Raw genomic sequence first — 19,975 nt, 5'->3', positions numbered from 1 at the left:
GTTATCTGGAGTAATTTTCAAAATATCGAAAAATGAAAATGTTATTTAATTATTTAGCTATAACAAAACTCATCATCAAAGTTGAAAATAAGCTACAAATAATTTCAACCACAAGTCTAAACTTGCATTGCCGCTTGTACTACCTTAAAACAAATATTTGTGTGTAATTGGGAGCTGTATAAGAAACACTTGTATGGTAGTGTATGCTTCATAACTTGGGAATGTGAAATAATTAAAGAAAAATGTTTTGGAAATAATATGTTTAATATAAAACGCCATCGAAAGACAATTTAACATCGATTTTTTCTATATTTAACTGGCCGTCTTGGGAAATTATATTACTAAGTGTATATTTCATACATGGTATAATAACCTTCTGTAATAAACATAAACGATGGTAACTTTTGATACATGTAAGGTGGGTGTATATATACATCTTAATGATATATTTGCATTTGTTGAAATATATACAATTAATTTTAATTTTGTAAGTAACTATTTGTAATTATAGATTGGGCACTAAATTGATGGAAGGATTCGAAAATATCGCCTGAAATCTTATAAACAATACCTTCAAACATTTCTATACAATTTTCGGCAGCATTAAAACTATTAACTATAAATACTATGAACTTTCTAAATGAAAAAAAGCAATTGAAAAATATAACTTTTCATACTGTAAATGAACAGCTTATTATTTTGCATCTTCTTAGAATTTCGACTCATTTAATTTATAAAGTACTGAGTGCTCTACTTGTTCCCAGAAGCTCACAGTTTTCTTCATTAAAACAAAATAGGTTCTATTCTATTAAAAATTTCATTTGCAGGATAAATGTTAGAATACAAATGTCCCAACCTTATTGGACATTTCTACTTAAAATATAAATTTTTTCTAGTCAAGTATTTAAACTTCCCACTACATGGGTAATAAAAAGAAAAAATCTTAACCACATAAGACCATAGTGGATGATGATCCTATAGCCGTTATGTATAGTGTTCCTCCTTAACGTGTAGTTTAGAGGGAATATCTTCTCGTGATTCAAGAATACCATTTTTGACTTATGGTCTGGAGTAATAGATTGATGGATGTGTTTCAATAAATAGCTTTTTTTTTCCACATTTTGTCTGTTTTTCGAATTTTTCTCAAAAACGACTCGTAGAAGTTGAAACAAAGATGAAACTTAAATTCTTAGTTTCTTCAATTTTTCTTAATAACAGCCCGAATAGTGGTATTCATAGAAACTCTTTTTTTGAGTTTTTGAGATTATTAATTATGCTCAGTAAATAACAAGAAATTCTTAGGCACGTTTACAAGTCACAATTAAATTTTTTCAAAGATTGTATGAAAATTATGCAACTTTTTCAGGATGTAAGTTATGCGACTTTTTCAGAATATAAAACGACACTAAAAACCGACTTACAGGTAACCTAGGAAACTAAAAATTTTTCAATCGATTCAGTTTGGCAGGTATTTTGAGAAAATGTACAAATATTTTTAAAACAGTTAATTTGAATTTTTTGTCAAAATTTTATGTTTTTTTCATTTAAAAAAATTGATTTGCGAAAGTTACCAGAACAAACATAATGTACGCACGTATTAGGTGGGCTAATAAATGAGAAGTGTGTCTGTCTTTTTTAAACTAAAGCTTCAATTAATTCAAAAACTAAAAGGAGCTATAAAATTTAATATTTTAAAGAATCAAAAAAGTATTCGACCTCTAAATTAATACCTTAAATTTTCACAAAAATATTTTGTAAATAAAATAAAGAAAGTGCTACTTTTATAATGTACTAAGATACGAAAGGAATATAGTTCCTACCGGGTCTTACAACACCTCTCGTCCTCTTTTTGTTTTGTTTTTTATAACTATTTATTATGCTGGGAAGTTATTCGTGTGGAACTCAATAATCGCACCAGACCTTACCCACGGCTTGTTTTAACTTCCGACCGTTTAACTTGTGGGGCGAGATCCTTAGCTCATGTTACACCATGTACAAACCTTGTTTTGAATTGTATTGAATTGTTTAAATAGATATATATGTTGTTCTGATAGTAACAACACGGTGAAGCGTTGATACAACTAAAAGTTATAATGAACAAAGTTTATATTCAATAATGAATATATGTATATACTACATACATAATACAGAGTATATACAATTATTATTATTTAAATTATATATTATATTATTATAACAAATTTTAATATATGAATGAACAACTAACTGTCTGTGTATTATATGAAATTATTTAATGAACTTCTTTGAAGTGCACTTGTCTCACTGTTATGTGCCTCAATTTTAGTGATTTTAGTGGTTAGTTTCTATTCTAATAAATAAATATGTATACCTATAAAAATTTCACTTAGTATAATAAATAATTGATTTTTAATAAAATGGTTTTGGTCAACCAAAAATTCGGTTATTCAATATTTAAAAAGTATATCGAGTTCAAACTGAAATCATTCCCAAAATTTTGTAATAAAAAATATTTTTAAGGGACAAGTACCTGAAGCTTTTATTGTACTAAAAAGTAGAAAATAATTTTTCAATGCGTCAGTCAGTCATACCCCACTGTTTGTAAGAGCTTGAGGTGCTCAATTTAAAATATCAAGAATAAATCGGAGTACCCCATCCACTCCACATACCTACTTACTTTTCGACTCATTCTTGATATTTAGCGCCTGAAGCTGTTACAAATAGTCGTGTATGAGTGACTCATAGAAAAAAAATTATTTTCTACTTTTTAGTAAAATAAAAACTTGTTCCTTAAAAAATATTTTTTATTAAAATTTTTAATTTAAGATTAAAAATATATAAATATATCAAATATGGTGGAAGGTAAATAAAAACTGTAAAGATAAAAATTAGTCCAGTAGTTAGCGACCTAACAGTCAGGACCAATTATTGGAAAAATTTTAGTCAGTCTAGATTTTAAGTTAAATTTTTTAAAGTCACTATGTATACAATCGGACTTACTTTTTTCTTTTCAGTTTTTATTTAATGTGGTCGAGTTTTTTGATTTTTTAAATTATTTTTCATATTTTACACCTTTTTGTTACCATTTTTTAAATGCTTACTTCAATGGCACCCCACTTACCATAGATCGTAAGATATTTGCATTTGATGAAATATAGATCGTCGACTTGCATTTTCTGTTTCATGTTCGAATGTTTGGTCCTTTGTTGCGCTATAGAACCAAACGCGTGAGCCGATTCAAACAGTTCTTACGTCAATCGACTTATCTATTTAATAGCTATTCAATGATGCCCCAATTAACGGGGTTCGCCGAATACCGTTTTGTTCCTTTTCAAAATATCGCTTGTAGTAGTCGGCAAATTTATTCGGCCATATCTTAGGTGATACTGGAAATATTAATACAAACCGAAAGACGTTAGAATCATAAAGATCGCCCCAAGCCTTTGGTCTCTCTAGTGTGCCTGGAAGGAACACACATACACAAGCTTATAGAATGATAAACACATAACCTCTTTGCAGTCGCGTAAAAAAAGATAGTATTGTAGATGGAGATAATTTAGCCATTAAGAGTTACCTTAAGGATAATTTGAAAGTTAACTCCATTTATTTAAATGAATTCATTTTTTTAAACTTCATATATTTTTAAAGGCGATTTATTTTCTTTGACCAAAAATATGAAACTTTTATTTAATAAATTTTTTTGCTACAAGTGAAAACAGTAGCAACAGTTTTAACAGATGAACAGTTTTAAATAATTTTTAAATTCTAGAGCAAAGAAATTGTAAGGTTTCCTTTTTTTCTTATTTGGGCTACGAAACTTTCAGAGTGAACAACATTTTTTAATGTGCAAGCTTTTATTGAAATATTTTTTACATTAAACTTTTAATTTAAAACTCAAAGCGAATTGATACCAAGGTATAGTGAAAACGATGAAAAAAACATTTATTTAGTTTTACAACGCTTCCACAATATTCACTATTTATATTGTACTGTCACCTGTTTCACATATGTTACGATTATGTTTCATGCCATTACGTTCAAAAACAAGGTTTGGCATAGAAAAAAATAAAATAGTTATTAATTACATCTATACGCCTTTCTTCATGCATCATTTTTATTATGGTATTCGCACCTTGCGCGAGTTTCGTTTCCATGACAACGATACACTACTTTAATTATAGAATTGTATGGATGCAAATATAATTGTATGGATTGCATTGTAGACTTACATTGAAAATTTAATATTATTGTCTCACAAATTTAAATAAATAATTATGATAATTTACATCTGAAAAATAATATTTGTGCAATTTGATTTCTTATTTTCACTGGAAACGCTGGCATCGATTTTATTGTCCCTACCATGACTACGCACACAACGAATACGTAAATTGCAGTATGACTCATGTAAAAACATTCTGGATGTTCATTCTTCTATAAGTTGGCAATAAGATCTTTTTCACGATATCATACTGCCTGTAAATTAAATTACAACATTTTACGATCTTGAACATGGAAGTTTTGAAGTTTTACTGAGAGAATGAATGGATGTACTGTGCAATGTAATGAATAATAAATATGTTATATATTACCAGTAAAGGTAACAGTAACCTCGTAGAAAGATTCAAGAATTGTGAGCGGCCATAGTATCTACAATATATCCTATATAATTTATTTACACACAAAGTGAAGTACTGAATAGATTCGAGGTTTTACGATAGAACAACAATAATAGTCTAAAACCAAGGTAACCATAGAGAGAGAGATGATGTAAACCCATGTTTATAGCATGTAAACCACATTAAATAAACAAATTAAGCTCTAGATGTATATATACGGGATGACAATATACAGATTGACTTTCAAAATAATGATTTCTGGACTGGATTGGCAGTAAAAGGTGTATCTGCCAAAAAAGAGTTTTTCCTGTACAAAAGGAATATGCCCTTAGTTAGTTTTTTGTTTTTGGAATATTAAAATAATCATTCTTTCCGTTCATTTTTAGCTTTTATCTTTTAGCTTATCTTTTTGCATTGATTTAAAACTGACGAATATGGTAAAGTTATGATGTTAATTCAAAGGATGTTGTAAAAAAATTCGTGGTTTAAATTCAAAGGATATATGGTTTTCCATACATGCCGTATCGACAGAGGTCCCTTGATTATAAAGAACATTCCAATTTCATAATAAGAGGGCACGTCAAATACGGGACAGAAAAACGGAACTTTTAAAATTGTGGGCTTAAGATGTACGAAATTCTAAAAAGCTGTTTTTAAACACCTTTTTCTAAAATTTTAGTAAATATTTTTTGAGCATAATTATAATTATTTAAAATATTTTTAGTACAATACAGTTGCTGACCATAGTCGTTAGGCTGGCTAAACAATTAGTGACAAGTATATGGCGACTTACATACGTGAAACATAATAATAATTGACAGTAGAACGTGCATTACTGTTAAGGCCGAAAGCAGAGCTGAAAATGCCCCGGAGTAAAACGAAATTTGGAGTTCCGATCCAATAATCACTCGTTAAAATAATATTGTGGAAATGCAAATTAGCAAATTAAAAACTACATTATTTTGCCTATCAACAAATTTTGAAGTGAAAACTTCATTTGGCACGTTGAGCGCTTTTTTTGGTGAACACAAATCATGGAACTCGCGTCATCGCGTGTTTGTAATTGTACTTCTCCTAAATGGATGCACCGATTGTGATGAATTTTTTTTGTGTTCAAGTAGATGTGAGAATGGTTTAGGTGCGAGAATGGTTTAGGTTCACAATTCGGTCTACTACAAAATGTTTTTGAGGCTTCCCCACCAAATGATTAAAACCCGTGAAATAAATGGTGGGAACGCATATAAATTATATATTACCTTACGTCTTACTATTCTAATTAAGTTATTTGCGCTCCCACCATATTTGTTTGGAATTCTGAACAGCTATAGTATTGAGATATTATTTATTATAATTCAGGTATTGTGAATAGGTATTTATTTCAGCTATAAACGAACGCGGCAAGCTCCAGCACCGAAGTTTTTAGTTTTCACTTCCGTCGACAATCCCCATAACTATCTTTCTTCTTTTTCACATCTTATACTAACTTGAAGGAAACAGAAAATCATATTGTAGTATAAAGTCTTTATCTTTGTTTTACCGTTTGTAAGTGCCATGGCTATAACATTATATTTGAATTACTATATGTGATATTACTATATGTTTTGTTATAGTAATATCACTTAGAATGGTTCAACTTTTGCAGTTATTTTGACTTAGAATGTACATTGTTTTTCTTTTCTATCTCACTCGTTCCTGTGCAAACAACTTACTTATGTGCTTAGATTTAGATAAATATTTGGCGTATATCCATCGAAGTGAAGTTTGAAGTAACTGATATAGCAAATGTTAGAGGAGCTAAATTTGAATTTAATCTATTGTATCGACATCATATAATTTTGGGAGCCAAAATAAAAATTTTATTTGAAAAAATATTTTATTATTTTGAAAAGTGGCCCCCCGGTTGCCCGATTGTAGTCTTGGCGTTGTTTACTGTATAACGACTGACGAATGTTGAAGTGGCTGCAGTGGAGCGTCACTCTTTACAGAAGTTGTTGAAAATTATTCAATACAATGTCTAAATGTACTATTGAACTTAGTAAGCATCCTGCGTATTTAAAAGGCATATTATATATATATTAAAAAAAAAAAAAAAAAAAAAAAAAAAAAAAAAAAAAAAAAAACGTTGGTATTTTCAATTTCATTTTTCATTAAGCCTATGGGCAACAATTTTATATATAATTTAACCAATGTTTGTTAAACTTGTGTCATATTTTTTTATAATAATGTTGTATTACCTGAAAAAGAATTTTTATACCATGTATATATATTAAATATATCAAGGTATCCTAAGTTTGTAACACTTAAAAATATTGCTGCTACGAGCAAACTTTTGGTACAGGTGTTCATAAAATTCATTTCCGGTTGTTTGTTTGAATATTTGGAAGGTTAATTTTCTTGTTTCCTTTGTGAATTGGTTTTTTTTTTTGTGCCGGGTTTCTATTGACGATCTTGTTAGAGTTCTGGTCAAGGCTCAGATATAATTAACATCACTATACGTATACGATAAACTGCATACTGATGGTTTCATATACATATACGTAGATAGGGTAATGTGTAGTACCTTGATTACAATGTTCCTTGAATCACTGCATTTTATCGACATATATTCCTATCTATGAGATAGCAACTGTATGAAGACAAACTTAACTAGAAGACAAACAACTGATAGAATTGTGATCTTACTTTTCATCTAATTCTTCAGACTATAGAGAATTTTTTTCTGCATTAAATTACAGGAGTTATTTTTTTATTTAAATAGATTCAGTATCATGTATTGAATGTAAATGCACAAAATCCTTACAAAAATAAGGTGTGGAAGTGACCCATATCTCTTCCAATATTTGTTCAAACAATAAAATACTAATAACTTAACTTTTAAATCTATAAATTTTCTAAAACTTTTTCTTTAAACTTTCCTTTCTAAAATCAATATTGTTTAATATATTACGCGTTCAATATTTCATTCAACTACAGATAATTGAGAATTTTTCTTGCGCTAATTTGCAGGAGTTATTGTTTTCTAAAAATAGGTTTATTTACACCTACTGAATAGAAATGATCAAATTCCTTACAAATTTGGAGGGGGAAAGTGCCGTCATTTTGAAAAAAACCGTATACATCATTACACTACGTATATTTCTTTTTAATTAACCTTGCCCCAGGTTACTACAACATTAAACGCGTTATAACTTCATAAATATTAATTTTAGGAAAAATAGTTGAAAGTAAAAGTTTTAGGAAATTTCTAGATTTAAAAATTTAGTTAAAATCATTTTCTTGTTTAAACAAATATTAGAAGAAATATGGGTGAAATAGTCAATAAATAAATCGTCATAATCGTATTAGTCATAAACGGTTAGTGATACAAAAAAAAATTGTTTTACAAAAAAGGTAGGTAATTTAATTATCTATAATAAAACCTTTTACCATTTTGATTCTTCAGTGCACGGTTATGGAGATATAGCCTAAAACGCTTTTCCTTAAAATGGAGGCACTTCCTCCGCCTATTTTTGTAAGAATTTTGTACATTTAAAAATTAACTCCTATAATTAGTGCATTATGGACAAGATTAACTAGCTTCTATATAAACTGTACTATAAATTAATCATCTTATTACAAAATTCATCATCAAAGTTGAATACTTGATAAAAACATTTCAACGTGTAATTTACCCTGCTCGTACTTCCTTTAAAAGGCATAACTTTAAAATTGGATTACAGGTTCTACATTCTCCCCGATATATTTAAGTATATTCGATATATAATCAGAGCACAAACATCAATCAATACAATTATTATCAATTATAATTGAATGAACAAAAGGTGCTTTCTACTATTAATTTTAATTACTTCAATCAATTATTTAGTAGTAAGTGTGTGTGTGTCAATGTTGACATCTAATATAGGGTTCACAACGCACCTAAATAATGCAGGTAATGTCTTTTGCTAACTAGTGACATTCATTTTTGTCCCGAATTTTTTTGTTCGTGTTAGTATTAACCGCATCCGGACAATACAGTGAGCGGAGGATAAGATTCTGGATACAATTAAAAAAATTGAAAACTGTGCATATCTTTTAGCTGCGTAAAAAATCCTTTCAAGTGTTATGGAAGGGGGATAAGTGAGATCAAGAGATGTGGAAACGGTAGTTTTTACTTTTAAGCCCACTGAAGCGGACGTGTATCAAGCTAGTAAAACATATAATGGAATTAAAATGTATTGAGTCGAACGAAGAATTTGCCAGAAAGAGATTTCTATAAACTATTTCTAAGACGCCTAATCATAAGATGTTTCATCTTATTTATTTATCGTACTTTTTTAATAGAGAAGCTTATCCAGAAGCCATAGATTTATATAAAACCATATTTCCAACACTTTTCCATTTTATCATTTGAATAGCCACCAATTCCATCAATTAAATACATAATATCTGTATTTTAACACAGTTCTTACCAACCCTGACAATCTCGAATATTGTAATTATATTGAGTACTATTTCTAGGTTAATGGCAATATTACAAACTATTTGTAAACTATATAAAATAATAATTTATCTCCACTCGTTCAATTCCTTCAACTAAATGTTTAAATAATAATAATGTTTTAGACAATATGAATTTTCAATTAAAGATTTTCTTAATAATGATGGGAAAACTTTATATTAAAAGCATACAATCCTTACAATTAAGGTCGAAAGAGTACAGGCCGAATTATATATTCACATAAATTCAAGTAAATTGTTTAAAAAAATATTTCTGTTTCTTTATAATGAGAAGATAACTCTATATATTAAAAGCTTATGATTCTTAGAATTGAGGTCGAATTATATATTCCATAAATTTAAGTAGATATGTAATATTTTTGAAAAAATTTTTCTGAGAAATTATCAAAAGAAAAATATTTTTGATTATCCTCTAGACGAGTACATTCTTCTCGGTCACTTGTTATTTTAGTGGCATATCAACCATAGGACCGATTTTTAAAAAATTTCCAATTTTTTACTTGTGGTATGTTAGGACCACCTTTAACACGACCTTCTTCTTTTTTTATATAAGGATCTGAGCCTAAGTTCACAACATTTGTTTTTAGATTACAAAAATATAAATATTATCTTTAGAAGTTGGGAAAAAATGGACAACAGTGCAGAAAGTGTATTGTTTGAAACAAAAGAAAGAAAAAAAACAAAAATGGTAATACTATTTCGGGGAAGATATTTGCAGAAGAAGAATTTACAAGATATTTACACTGGAAAAAATTGAAGTAAAAAAATGTGTTTGTTACTAGAGAAAAATTGAAATAAAAAAAAAGATACCCTTTTTCAAATATCAATAATTGTGTTATGAGGATAGAAAATGGCTCATGAAAATAATAGTAAAGATTTTTAGTGCCTTAGTCTTACTATGATAACATGTGAGCTTTACTAAACTAAAATAACAGCTATAAAGGCTTCTTTTAGGCTTTTTGTTTTAGAAGTGTAGATGAATTTTTTAAGAGGATAATATATATATATATATATATTCTAAAATGTAAATAATTTTTTACATAAATAAAATACTGTCATGTTTTTGTAAAAGATTAAAATTTTCAAAAGTTTTAAAAAGTAATGCAAATTATTAAATTTTTTTAATATGATTCTGATATAAGCTCTATAAAAGAAAATGAACCGATGTGAATAAAAATGCTTTTGATTTCTGTTTCTTGCTACCGAAACTTCAAGAGTATACATGTTTCGCTTAATTGGTACAATCTCATCAGATAGTCGTTATATATGTATAAATTTCGGAATAATCTTTGAATTACGGAAATTTTTTCTGAAATTTTTACAGTTTCAATCCAAACAGAATAAATTCGAGTAGCTGATAGACCATTGTAACTTAATACACCAGTTTTGATTTCATAGCCAAAATGATACCAAGAACATGGGCAGATTTACTAACGATTACTTCACGAGGTACAAGGCGAGGTTTCGGTATCATCCTCGTTCAGCTTTTTTTAGAATAGCCATCTCCTCGCCTCCGCCTCGACCGAGATAAAATGTTCACTACCCTTGCATTGGCTTCGACCTAGGCCGAAGAATGTTGACTAGACTCGCCTAAAAAGCGAGGGTAGTCAACAAGCCTCGGCCCAGGTAAAATTTCACCTTCTTTGACTTATTTACATGAGTAAACATAATATGGCAAAAAGAAACTTAGAAAATAAATGTCTTTAAAAACACGGAATATAAGTTGCTTATTTTGAAAATTTTTAAGACTATTGGAATGAAAACACTAAATTAAAAAAAAAAAAAAGTTAAAAAAAATTGCAGTATCAAGCACAGTCGTGTATACGACTGTGGTATCTAGATCAAATTCTCTCTTTCTGTCTCTTTTTATACCATGTATATAAGTTTAGTCCAAAGTTTGTAACGCCTAAAAATATTCATGCTACGAAAAAAATTTTGGTATAGGTGTTCATAGAATCACCTAATTAGTCCATTTCCGGTTGTCCGTCCGTCCGTCCGTCCGTCTGTGGACACGATAACTCAAAAACGAAAAGAGATATCAAGATGAAATTTTTATAGCGTACTCAGGACCTAAAAACTGAGGTCAAGTTCGTAAATGAGCAATATGGGTCAATTGGGTCTTGGGTCCGTAGAACCCATCTTGTAAACCGTTAGAGATAGAACAAAAGTTTAAATGTAAAAAATATTTTTTATAAAAAAATAAACAAATTTTGTTTGAAAAATTTTTTTGTAAACTTCACTGTTTACCTACGAGGGCGCTTATTAGGTGCAAATTTTATAGTATGCATTAATATGGGAATATCAGTGTGTGTGTAGCTATTTAAAAGTGGATATCTTTTTTTATTGACGTGACGTCAAAAAACAAACGATTGCTTCATCAACACTGTCTATACATGGTATTTCAACAATTAACTCAATTGTTTGTTTTCACTTGTTATTATAAAATCTCAATACTGGAATGGAATTATCTTTTGAATAAGATATTGAGATTTGGTGAATAAACAACAATTCTTATTTCTATTTCTGTAAATATTATTAATTATATTATTATATTATAATATGATAACATTATAATAATTAAATTATATTTATTATATTTGATTATGAAATTATAAAACAAAAAGTAATTAAAAAATTTTCTGGAGATTTTTATATCATTTATAATTTATTTACCTTTTTCTAAATAATTTTTAAAAAATAAGTATTTTTCCTAGAATAAGAAAATTTAGGGCAAGGGGGTCGAGGGAATTTTTATGACAATTCGTCCCGCCTAGCCTAAGTTTTTCGAACAATATACCTCGCCTCACCTTTAGGAATAAAATTTTGAAATTCGCCTCGCCACGCCTCGGTTCCTCGGGGTTGTCTCGTAGCCTCGGTGAAATACTATTAACGATACTAAATAGCGGTGTTGTGAAATAGTTGAGGTATAATAGAAATGCCGATACGAAAAATGGCAAATAAATTTATCTTCAAATTCAGGAAACGATAATTTATAACTGATTGTTTGCACAATAATTTTACAAATGTAATGAAAAAAAAGATTTTTATGTAACTCAATTTTTTATATTTAACGAGTACATAACATTAGTTAAAAATTGAAAATATACATATATATAATATATCTGGTTTTATGTGTATTATTAAAATATGACTTATAAGCTGCTTAGAATTTTAAACAGGACTTGATGTATATTTTTAATATACCTACTTTGTATTTATATCCAATTTTTTTTATACCTACTACAGATTGACCCCGGATTAAATAGCCAAGCGGAAAATATATATTTAGGACCCCAAAAGAAGCAACAATTTCCTGTTGTAGTTTGCTTGGCATGATCGGTTTCTAGACCAACTTTTTTAGAGAAAGAATCACAGGAAAATAATCAAAATTTATTAACTATTAGCATTTTAAAAATGTATTAAAGGAAATAAAATATATAAGAAAATTGTTAAATAATTTTCGTATATCCACTTATAATTAATAATACAATACAAACAAGTAAAATTTACCAAATTTGGAAACACACATAGCGGTCAATCATATAACACCCTTTTTTTGGTTCGGAGGTTAAAAAGCAATACAATTGCAAGAAGTTTGTCAAAATATTTCAAAAATAGGGTGCAATTATGATGGACATAACCAATTTTTCACCAATTTGATAGTTGTAAGATTATGATCATATTTCTTACATGTATTCTGTTTCCAATAGCTTTCTTTAAGAATACATAGCAGAAAAAAGTTATCAAAATACATGAAAATCGGAAAACTCGACTTCTTTTAGTTCAATAACAAACTTTTTTTTTTACTAATCCTCTAAATAGCAGCAGGCAAAACGAATCATGGAAATTTCCGCTTAATTATGGACTCACGGTTTAACAACTGTAATTTTGAATACGTAAAATACTCAGTAAAATAATATAAAGTATTTAATAAACCAAATATTTAAATATGCTGTGCACATACCTTTTTCACAGAATGTACCCTCATATTCGACATTCCTACATTCACATATTGGACCACTATCGGTTGATATACAAATTCCACCATGTAAACATGGATCATGTGCCTCGCATGCATCCGGTCCACCATTGACACGCATACTAACTGTAGATTGATGACCTTCAACGGTTGTACTACCCTGTAAACGAGAGATAAATTTTATTATTATAATTTCCACTTTAAAATATTATTATTATAATTTACACTTTTTGAGTAATTTTATGCATCAAAAATTTTACTAAATTTATGCATTTTTGAATGAATTAAATATTTTCATAATAAAATTATTCTTGGGTAAAAGTTTATAATTGAAAAAAACCAGGTATTATTTAAAAAAGAATTTTACGAAATGCATCCCCTAAAAGGTTGAAATAAGGGATGAAAGTTTGTATGTAGTTCTAACATTTTTAATTTGTAGTGAATGAAATGCGGTATTTAGCCTCTAAATATAAAATTAAGGTCTTCTGAATTGAATCTCTTAAAGTGGTTAAAGTTTGTATGAAAAATAAATTATTTACTCATCCAAATAACTTGAAAATAGGTTTTCATGCTCATCAATTAATACAATTAAAAAAGTGTGTTTCTCGACTATTTTTATTTTCTTCTCTAGTAATTAATATCAGACAGTTTTCTTTTTCAATTCTCTTTAATTAAGATTACTAGACAAAATACTTGTCAATATTAAGTTTATACTGTATGCATCATATTAAAAACATCAATTATAATCGAAGAGACCATAATGTAAATAAATATCGTATGCATAATTAAAAGTAAAAAAAAAAAAAGTAATAATAATAAATAAGTGGATAAACAAAGTAAAAAATATTCAATGAGTTGAAAAAATTGCATTCGTGTCTAGAACTCAAATAGCCTAATTGGTAGGGCGCTTGACATGAGCCCAAGAAGTCCGGGTTCGAATCCTGGTTCGAGTGTATTTTTTTCAATTCTCTTTAACAAAGAATAGTGTCTATTACGCACTCGACTGGTAAAAACACTCACTTTGTTTGCGTTTGCTGTGGGTGAAGTCCCTCGTATGTAACAGAAAATTTGTGATAGATTTATCCAATACCAAAGATGTTTTTGTTCTAGATATTTACTTAAATATCATCTATTTAAGATCAACGAAATATTCTACAATATATATCTGCAAAATTTTAAAATGTAACTTTAGAAAGGAGGCGGAAATCGACATGATGTAAAATTTTAGTATAAAATATGTATGAATGTTTTATGAATATACGATACAACATATTCGGACAAGTCCCAACTGTTGAGTGAAAATTTAACTGGAAAAATTTATGTTCTATGTAGTGGAGTATAAATATTTGTAAAAACTGTACTTTAACGTACTTGATAAAACATGTTTGACGTACAGGATCTATCATGAAAAACAATATTCACGCGACGCAGCATAACGTAACCATTTATAATGAGCTAAAACATTTTATTTTTCATCCTTTAATTACTTTTCTTTTTTTGAAAATTATTGAAGTTTAAAAACAAAAAATTATAATATTTTTAATTAATATTCTGTCAATAAATATAACTTTTAACTACCGGTCTTTTGACTACAAATTTCCACAGTAAACGTCATTAAATTTAAAATAAATAAATAATAAAATTACTTATTCGTAATCGTCTTTTATTTACGATAAAAGATCTACAAGAAAAGTCTCAATATTTTTAGTTATGAATATCATGTTCGTTACCAGTGTATAAAAATTTCCACGATTCAAGCCATTGAATGCAAAATAAAAAAATAAAAAACTTAAAAAATATAACATCCACACAGAGGATTGATTTCAAATATCGTTTTATTTAAAATATTTTAAAGACATTAAATTAGAATAAAATTTTAAATTTGTACAAATATCAATTATTTCCGATCGAAAATAATTATAATGGCTCTTTTTTGTATTAAGGAAATTTCTGAGGCATTCACAGATGCAAATTACCGTTAGTAATAAACTGATAGTAATGTCTTAAAATCAACTCTTGAACGTAAAGCTCTTAATTGAAAACAAACTCTGCCTAATTTAACTCATAAGGTATAAATATGATTTTTCCAAATAATTCCTGTGTCTATTTCAATGCACAAAAAAGTTGATTTATTTACATACAAATTGATTTTATGTCGGGGTTTGTAATGCCGCAAAGAAATAACATTATGACTGTTTCGATTCGTTTTAATAGCAAATCATTATCGTATGATCTATTAATTTCATTACATTGTTTATAGCCTCCCAAAGTTCATCTGCGTCTTTGTAAGGCATAATGATAATAGTATCATCATTCGTACTGCCAGGCAGCGTCGAAGAAGCTGAAATTTTGATCCAATCGACCAAAGACACCATCAAGTCCTGGCTTGACCAACACAGACTGAAACCAGCCAGGCACAACACAGAAATGAATGCAGTTACTCGTTAAAAATGGATCCCTAAACCCTAAAAGATGGGCATTGCCGAAACCACATTTTCCCCCGCACTTGCGAGCGGGTAATGATTTCAGAGGAGGTTTTTTTTCGGAATGGATATTTTCGAGCCCGACATACCAGGCGCAACATCTAATCTGTTGATACGTAAAAGTATTTTCTCCTACGAACACAAAAAAAAAATTATCATGGGCAAAAAATATAACTTTTTAATAATTTTAGAAAATAATTTAGTAAATGCGTTTGAAAAATCACTATAATAAATAAGAGAAACAGAATCGATTATTGTGGTACTCCAGCCCTCATTTCCCTCCACTGTGACTTGAAAATATTCTCTTTTATGTTTAATTCAACAAACTGGAATCTACCAGATAAATATGACTCAATGACTTATTGACCCCGAATACCATATGCATAAATTTTAGACCGCATTCAATTATGATTCAAATGAACAAAAGCTTTAGGCAAATAAAAAAAAAAAAGCAGCTTTATACTTTTCACCCTTCAGTAACTTTCGTAAAAATATGATGGAAAAAATTGAATTTGTAGTTCTCATTTTCTCTATATCTTAATTGATCAGGATTCAAAATGTTACAATTAGTGACATATGGATCCGGCTGGTTCATTCTGTAACTTAGAAATTAGAAAGGTAACATTAATTCTATGATCGAAAGTCATTTAGTGTTGTTAACGGCCACCTGTAGTCTTTTTAATACAAATTATGAACACATTCTGTATAAATATTGTGGAATAGTAGGTATACATGTATTTGCACTCAATTGTGCACTCTGTTTATGTAAACTGTAGTTATAAACTCTATAAAAAAATAAGTATATAATACATATAAAACATTTTTGTTTACATAAAAATCATAAAATTTTTATAAAAATACATAAAATACAAAACTACTCGAGTTGCAACATTAATTTTAATGCCTCTCTCATATTGTATTAAAGCAAGTGAAAACAAACAATTGACTGAGTTAATTATTGAAATACCATGTAAAGACAGAGTTGATTACGCATTCGTTTGTTTTTTTATGTCATGAAAGTAAAGAAAGATAAACAAACAAACACATACATAAATGTGCAACGTATAATGTTTTTTAGCTTATTTGCGTTATCAAGGATAAACAATGATTTTTTCGAAAAAAAGGTTCAAACAAAAGTTTAAATTTTTTACTAGTAAACTTTTTTCTATCTCTAACGGTTTACAAGATGGGTCCTACGGACTCAAGACCGTGGCCTATGTTGTTCATTTACGAAATCGACCTCATTTTTTACGTCCTGAGCACGCTAGTTCGATATCTCTTTTCGTTTTTGAGTTATCGTGTTTACAGACTGACAGGCGGACAGACGGACCAACGGAAATGGAAAATGGACAATATTTTTAACCGTTACAAATTTGGGACTAAACTTAATATACATTGATATATTTCAAATAAACATGATATAAAAACTTAGTATACCTATATATATCTCATATATACATGGTATAATATACCGTAAGGCCCCCACACATCCGCTGTGCATAGTTTAGATATAGCTCCGGCGAGTTCAAGTCAAATGGTATTAAGAAGATTGGAAATGTCCCGGCTAGATTCATTTATTATTTTAAAGATACATTATATGCAAATGAAATTATCTGCTCCTAAATATTTCATTTCACTTTTGTCATTTCACTTTATGTGAAAAAAATTTCGTTTCTATGTATTATTATTTAAACTTTGCCCTTATTTGCCCTTCTATTCGTAAAAACTGCTACCTACTAATGAAAACAATTATAAATAAATACGACTCTTGCTTTCAGTAAAAACCGCATATTCTACGCCATTGAATTATTATTAATCATAATTTTGATATGGTTATGGTTTTATCTGATAATACACGGTTTGTTTTGTCCGATAAAATATAATGAAAAAATTATAGTTTCATTTGTCACACATCTGTTTACACGCCATGATAAAATGAGCTTCTATAACGAATGGTCAATAGAACAGTTAATCAATAGGGCTTTTCATTTTAAAATCACGATTCACATTTGTTTCGTACTAAATGATTTATAACCAATGTGATAAAATGAATAACAAATATATTCTATCTTAGTCCTACTTATTGCTGTCAGTACGAATAAATAAACTCTGCACTTGCGCTTATGACATGATGAAAAGGCCTATTGGGAAAGCAGATGATATAGAGATTGTTTAAAAAATGTTGGTACTACAATTTTTTGTTTTCGAGATACTGGATATACACACATACGGTTAAAGAATTTTTATTTTTCAATATTCAATAAAGATTACAATAACAATCTTTAAACATTATGATCCTGTATCTCGAAAATGAATAGTAATTTGGCAAATGTGATCACGACCTTTTATGTTTTTGAATAACTATAACTGTGTTAAAACTATATCCTCCTGTAAGTTTTCCGGAATGCTTATGATAGAGCAGGCGCTAGATAAGTTCTTTGTGCAAAAGCTACCTGAGGTTTTTTGGGTAATTTTGCGTCAGAAAAGCTCCTTGTGATTTTTTCCTACGTTCATCATATTTCAGTTATTAACAGTTTAATGTATGGAAAAAATCCAGAAAGGTTATTTTTAGAGCTGAAAATTATTGAAAAAAAAAATTAAATTTTTGAGCTTTTCAAAATCATAAAATCACCTTTGAACATCTTTTATTAAGTTCTGAATAGTAATTACAGATTGTTGTGGACAATATCGCTGCAAGTAATAACTTTTTAACAATTAAAAATTGAAGCTTTAGAATCAAACAATCAGTCATTACTCCTCGCTACTTTATAAAAGATGTTCATGGATGATTTTCAGATTTTGAAAAGCTCAAAAATTTAAATTACTTTCATTAGTTTTTAGCTTGGAAAACAACCTTTCTGGAGTTTTCCCAAACATTAAACTGTTATTAACTCAAAAACGGTGAAGTCTTTTTGATGAAAAACTATCCAAAAAACCTCAGGTCGCTTTATTTGATTCAAGCTTGTTTCTGTAGAGGGGGAAGAATATACAAAAATTGGACCAATTAGGTTTCTGGCAACATCCGGAATATCTAGAAGCTTTTCTGATTAAGAATCAATCAACAAATTGTCGTCCACACTTTTTGCACACTCAACTCATATCTAGAACCTGCTCTATGAAACACTATACGTATTTAATTCGCTAAATAAGATCGCACTTTCCATACTGTTGTACAAACTACTATTACAATGACAACCAAGGTAAAACATTTCCATATTTTCATACACATACCCGCTATCATCCTATACATAATAATCAATATTGCAGTATTTTATTTTATATAATGTCTCAATAAAAGTTGTTGTGTTGCATGAACGAACAACCTTGTGAACGTGTTTGTTCATAATATTAAAATTCAATATGTGTACACGCTTTCATATACATTCTATAAGCATAGGTAGCTGGCTCACACAGCTCATAGCTAGCTCAAGGTGGTGGTTTGTGAATCTTAATGGAAAAATTATATTGAAAAAAAAAAAACGAGAACATTTTTCTTAACTACGATCATATTCACTTGAAAGTTTGTTATTATTTTAGACAGGAGTCTGTAGCAAAAATGTAAATACTTAAGAAAAAATAATAAAAGTGGAAATTTTATTTCTTATCCTAATTATGGAGTTCCACAAAGTAAAGCTCTCTACAATTAATTAACTTAAGAGTTATTTTCATTTATAAGGAAGCTGAATAGTTTTGCTGGTTTATAATAACGAGCGAAACACACGTCAAAGTCATTATTTTGTAAATTAAATTAAGAATAAATTTGCTTTTATTTTATTTAATATATTTTGGGGTTATAATTTCGCGGTAAGTAGCACAATCTTTTATATATATTTCAAGTGTGTAGCTGTAACTCCTCTTAAAAGGGCAGACCGATTTTGATGAAATTTTTTGTGTTGGTTCAAGTGAATCCGATGATGGTTTAGATTTACCATTCGGTTCACTACAATTGTTTTTGAGGGTTCCGAATCAAAAAAATAAAATTTCAAGAAATATTGGGAGCGCTTATGAATCATATATTACATTATATTACAACTTACTATGTACTACATATTTTATCATGTAGTATTTAGATATTATTTATTATTATTCAGGTATTGTGAAAAGGTATTTATAAGAGCTATATGCGAGCCCAACGAGCTCCATTGCTGAGGGCTCGAGCTAGGCCAGATCCGAAGGTCAGGCCATTGATTGTCCAAGTGTTAGGAGTAAAATTCGGGTTTAGCTGAATGAGATGGGGATTTGTGGGATGGGTTTAGCAGGATGGGTTTAGCGGGATGGGCTTAGCGGACAGGCTAAGCATAGTACAGGTATTAATGAGTTGGAGCTACGTTTCCATAGGGCAACGTCTGTTGGATCCGCTAGTATATATATATTTTTGAAATGTGCTAATTAAGCCCTTTCATTATATCGCGTTA

At 29.0% G+C, this 19,975-nt stretch overlaps 1 protein-coding gene across 2 annotated transcripts in view; it reads right to left on the bottom strand.

The window, feature by feature from the left end:
* Positions 1-19,975, bottom strand: part of LOC123291979 (neurexin-1) — a 357,550-nt gene that overhangs the window by 268,884 nt on the left and 68,691 nt on the right. For both annotated transcript variants that reach the window (XM_044872472.1, XM_044872471.1), the window contains exon 2: positions 13,063-13,237. In XM_044872472.1, coding sequence (XP_044728407.1) covers positions 13,063-13,237 — 175 coding nt within the window. The remainder of the gene's footprint in view (positions 1-13,062; positions 13,238-19,975) is intronic.

The sequence above is a fragment of the Chrysoperla carnea genome, chromosome 2, assembly GCF_905475395.1.
Source record: "Chrysoperla carnea chromosome 2, inChrCarn1.1, whole genome shotgun sequence".
NCBI lineage: Eukaryota > Metazoa > Arthropoda > Insecta > Neuroptera > Chrysopidae > Chrysoperla > Chrysoperla carnea.
Note: the sequence above shows the minus strand (reverse complement) of the source record. Positions and strands in the feature narration are given on the sequence as shown.